Here is a 5,092-nt window from a genome sequence, read left to right as displayed (position 1 = left end):
CAAGTGCCTACATAATGTAACTACTATTATATTATATTATATTATATTATATTATATTATATTATATTATATTATATTATATTATATCAGTGGCAGTGTCCTTTCTCACTTGGTTGTGTCTGTGGTGAGAAAGGGCATTTGAGCTCATCAAGGAGGAGCAGCAACCTGCTGGTAGACTTCCAGTAGCTGCCTCCTGGCCACCGCCTTCTTTCAGCCCCCCACCCCCACCCCTCCTCTCTCCGCTTCTTCCTCCTCCTCCTCTTCCGCTACTGCAGCAGTAAAACCCGGTGTCTCCTGCATCCATGAAGAGATCCCCCCTCCACGGCACCTCCCCCGCCACGATGGGCCGCGAGCAATTAACTGCGTTGATGTGTTGATATTGAGATATTTCAGTTATCAAATATGAATCATGCATTTGATATTTCTGGCCACTTTGCTCGTCAGCATCCTTTTGCCTTGGCTTCATCCATCACTAGCTTCACTCGGTAGGTACTGCCACAGCCTGCTGGCTTTTTTGTCACTTTAATGTGATCGCGTACGCTTACCACTCTGTGCTTTGTGCTGAAATATTGTTTGGTGATGTGCTTTGGATCTATAACAGCGTTCCTCGGGAGCCACCGGGAATTATTGTATTTAATACGCTGCGTCTTTAGCGTGATGCTGCATGAGGGCAGACTACAGCATCTCAGCATCTTTTGTTCAGCTAGTAAAAACACAATGATCACTGTTATGGATATTTACTACGCTTGAATTAAGTCTAACACACAGGCTCTGTGTTTGTTCAAGTGCGTGATATTATCCAGGCACGCCGGATTAAATGAGAACAGTATTTATCTGGTGCAGTTTTTACTTTGGCAATAACCGTATCAAAAGTGTTTTTTATTTAAATGAGGCAGTTTATAGTCTGTGTTCCAAATCAGTGTAATTGGTGGTGGCTATTAGTTTTTGAGTATACTGCTGCGTGTAATCACTGCAGATGAACTGTGTCATAAAATTGGCATAAAGCTAAAGCCACTTGCCTCAGTGTAACAATTGTGTTTAATGAATTAAAGATGATACCTTTGTGCATATCTGTAGTTTTAAAAAACATATATATGTATCTGTGCTGTAAAAAATCCCTTGCAGAGGTTCAAGGAGTAGAGGACAAGGTTGAGAGGGACGCAGTGTCGGCTCTGCTGAAGCAACAGGCAACTGCAGCACCCACCACAGACAACACAACACACCATGCAGTAGAGCATGTGATCACCTACCCCTCTCGGTTGATCTACTACCTAAACGAGGACTCTGAGAGTACCTACCATGACCTGAACACCCATGCTAAGAACCAAGCTTCAGAGGGCCAGGTATGTGGAAGAGGGGTGGATGAAGATGATTAGTGCTTGCATAGCCTTGATTGTGCAAAAAGTTTGCAAGATGTGTGGTCAAAGGTTGTAGTACATAATAATGCGTTGTTTGGTCTGATCCCAGTATTTCATGTCAGTTTGCTGTAGAGAATCAGTCAAAGCTAAGATAATAGTCAAAATAGACCCACTTAGCATAGTTTACGTGTTTCTTTAGCAACTGGAGTGATGCCAAAGCAAGTGTGCTGAAAGAAGCACTTCTTCCCGTCAACCCACTGTACATTAACATCCGTCATTGATACAGCACATCTGTTCTTTGTGCATTGTGCTGTAAACGAAGTTGAAGGCAGACCCTGGAGGATTTTGGCTCAGTGAGACGCTGCTATAATCTTATTTGTTTTGCAAGCTACCATTATCTGCAGTGACTACTCTTTTTCTCTTCTACAGGCAGTCCACCTAGCCCAAGTTAGTTTCCAGTTAGAGGCATTTGGCTCCAGATTTGTTCTAGATCTGTCTCTTAACAAGTAAGTTCTCCTAATCTAATTTAACCACAGCGATTTATTTCACTTAAATTGGTTAGTGTTATTGATTGTGGGCTTTTTTTTCTGTGAAACTCAGAGATGTGTAAGGATTTTGTTTATCTCCCTGTCCTTGTTTTTCCCCCAAAATCTCACCACCAGACTGACTGAGTACTAATCAAGCATGAGACAAAGACGCATCACAGCCCTTTATGGGAAATGACACCAGATGATAAGAACATGTAAAAGAGTATTTGTTCTCAAGGTCATCTTAACAAAAATGACTAAATAGATGAAAACAATAGAATTTCAGTATCTTGTATCATGCTGGCCTTGTGACCAGCATCCATATAGCCTATCATAGACACTCTTCACTCTATAATACGTGGTGTACAATTAAGATAACTCTTATTTCCTGTTTTAAATCCTTTACTAATTTAAATATAAATCTGCTTGTTGCAGATTTTGGTGTACCATAATAATAATAAATATAATGAAATTGTTGTCATCAGAAAGATACAAAATATAAAGACCAGTGTAGGACTCAAAGAGAACATGCATAAGTGCACTACACTTGTATTTCATGACAGCACAGAGCAGACGTTCAGTGAACTGAAAGTCGACTCGGACTATGATACGAAGCGATGAACCACGTCGAGTAGCTGACTCTTGTTTGTAAATGATATGTATAATGTGTCAGAACAGAGCTTAATGCAGCATCAATTGAAGATAATGTAATCAGGGAAACTGTGGGTCAGCACGTTGGTTGCTAAGTGCTAAGAGCGACGTCAGCTCAGCAGCCAGACTAGTTTTATATGAAGGATTTTGGATAACCAACATCTCTATATTTAATGAGGATTTAATAAGCTTGCATCAAAATGAGGATGGAGACGGCTGCTCTGTGTTCTGCATCTATTGATTCACTCCCTGTATAAAGAAGCCTGGCGTACATGTGAAAAATTCCTGTAGGACGTAGTTACTTTTATGTTTTCTTATCATGTGGTTGGATATTCAGCTTGTGCCTGTGGCTTGCTGAGATCACAGAGGATGTGCCATAAACTTAAGATCCTGTAAACACGCTTTGAAATTACTTTACACAGTTGTTACTTCAGCTATAATGAAGGAAATGTTGGAGCTTTGGCTTCATAGTGGTTTGCGTATCATGTGAGTGCCCACGTCAAGGCTGATAAAGACTTGTAGGCAGTGCAGCAGTATGGAGCAATTAGTATTTGTTTTATTGCCCAAATGTACAAGTTCAGAAATCTTCTGCAGTCTGCGGTTTTGGAGATCACATATCGGCGCTGGGATATCTTCAGAGCGTCTGTCACTGCTATCTTCGTTTTAAGTTGAACATTTCCCGTGAGGTTTAGCTGAAATGAAAAATACATCGCTTCTTGTATCGCATGCATCATGTCAAATGACAGAAAAGCCTGTCACTCCGTTCAGGAATCACCACATAGTACAACAGGAAAATCTCAGCAGCAGTGAAGAGGCCTGCACGTGTGACCTTGATTCCCAGCTGTTTGCTTGTAGGCTCTCGACTAGATGCTTTTTTTGTGCAAGAATAGGGGTTTGAATTCTGCTTAGTGTTGTAGCTGCAGCAGCACTGATCTAAATATAGATAGGTCTGCACCCTGCTAGTGGGTGCTGCTTTATCTGCTCACCTCTTACCGTACCTGGAATTGTAAGCAACTAAAAAGATGATTTACAGAAACTAATACAAGTCTTACTTTTAAAGAATCTGGATGTTTTTGAAATGCGTTAGTTAAATCGTCAGTGGCCACAATGGCGACTTTGTCTGGGAGATTTTCTTCCTTTGCCGTCTTTCTGAATACTTAATAGCATCTCCATATATTAAGCCTCAGAGCAGATTATTGCCTTGCATGAACAGCATGAGTGTGTCATGTGCTGCTACAGGATTTTAGAGTTACATTTGATCTGGCGCCAGACGTGAGAACCTCCTGCAGCTCTTTGGTCCCTTCTCTCTCCTTTACCTCTTTGTGCCTTTCATGTGCTGCTGCCTCTCCTGCTGCATTGTGGCGCTCCGTCTCCTGTGAACCAAGAGACCTTGGGGCAGAACTCCCTCCTCATGGTCTCCACGCGCAACCGTGGCGCATAGACATTTAAACAGACACACGTCAAGATGCTCACGCTCCGGCGCTTTACCTTTCCACACTCAGTTTTGTTACCAGCCAGCCAGAGAGCCAACCACACACTTATGCACACACAGCCGTTCAAACACCGATACACTCTGGTGTGGCCCACTCTTCTCATCTGTCAAGCTATAAATAGCCCTTCACTCAGGAATCTCTCAGAGACTGCTCGCGCCTTGGCTCTCCTCTCGTAATGGTGCACTTCCTGTTCACATGCTCCAACGCATCACTCAAAAAAATGGTCACACTGCTGGTGTCACAATACAGAGCCACTATTTCCATCCTTTTTTTTCTTGCTGCGGCACAGCTATATGTTCAGAGAGGAGGGATGTTTCCGTTTTGCAAGGTTACTCAGAAAAAAAAAAGCGCCATTGTGGCAGAAATTATCTCTTGAAGTCAGCTAGCAGACCGAGCGCGTGAGGGACGCTGACTCAGGGAGCTGCTGAGAGAACTGTTGTGTTCAAGGTGAGGTTGAGGCCTTAGGATAATTTATCGCATTAGGCTTTTCCGTTCAGTTTGATTTGGGCAAATCTGATGCAGAAGCAGGTAGCTTCATATGATATAATTTGCTTCTGTTCTGTTCTGTTCTCAGGGTGCTTTTGAGAGATTTTTTATCAAATCCAGTTTTATTTTGTGCATCTTCTGCCGGGCTAGTTAGTCATCCCCAGGTTACCTGCATAGTAATTTTTCCTGAGGGCAGACAACATTTAACATCTCCACTGCACTTTTGAGATGCCAGGGGAGTGTTTGTGCAGCCAAATGCGGGCCCGGCGGTGATGACTGTTCGTGTTTAAACGCCAACCAAAGCACTGCTCTCTCACCACTAGTTTAAAACCACAATATGTGAGTCAGAGAAAGCAAAACGAGACAGACAGACTCCTGCATGTTTTTTTCACTGCATCACCTCCTTTTACTCCTCCTGGCAACTCCTCCTGTTACTAACTGCAGTCTCTGTTTTCTTCAGTGACTTGCTGTCTTCAGATTATGTTGAGATCCACTATGAAGGAGAGAAACCTGTTATATCAAAGGTAATGTTTAAGTAGACACATTTCTCAGTTATTTTGCTGTGGTGGGCCATGTG

At 42.5% G+C, this 5,092-nt stretch overlaps 1 protein-coding gene across 4 annotated transcripts in view; it reads left to right on the top strand.

Moving 5' to 3' along the window:
- Positions 1-259: 259 nt before the first annotated feature.
- Positions 260-5,092, top strand: part of adam23b (ADAM metallopeptidase domain 23b) — a 22,712-nt gene continuing 17,879 nt past the window's right edge. For all 4 annotated transcript variants that reach the window (XR_311465.1, XM_013908384.1, XM_013908383.1 and 1 more), the window contains exons 1-4: positions 260-485; positions 1,126-1,343; positions 1,788-1,864; positions 4,976-5,039. Coding sequence is in view for 3 of the 4 variants with exons in the window: in XM_013908384.1 (XP_013763838.1) it covers positions 410-485; positions 1,126-1,343; positions 1,788-1,864; positions 4,976-5,039 (435 nt within the window). In the remaining variant the exon portion in view is untranslated. The remainder of the gene's footprint in view (positions 486-1,125; positions 1,344-1,787; positions 1,865-4,975; positions 5,040-5,092) is intronic.

The sequence above is a fragment of the Pundamilia nyererei genome, unplaced genomic scaffold, assembly GCF_000239375.1.
Source record: "Pundamilia nyererei isolate P.nyererei 1_Seehausen unplaced genomic scaffold, PunNye1.0 scaffold00009, whole genome shotgun sequence".
In the NCBI taxonomy this organism is placed as follows: Eukaryota; Metazoa; Chordata; class Actinopteri; order Cichliformes; family Cichlidae; genus Pundamilia; species Pundamilia nyererei.
Note: the sequence above shows the minus strand (reverse complement) of the source record. Positions and strands in the feature narration are given on the sequence as shown.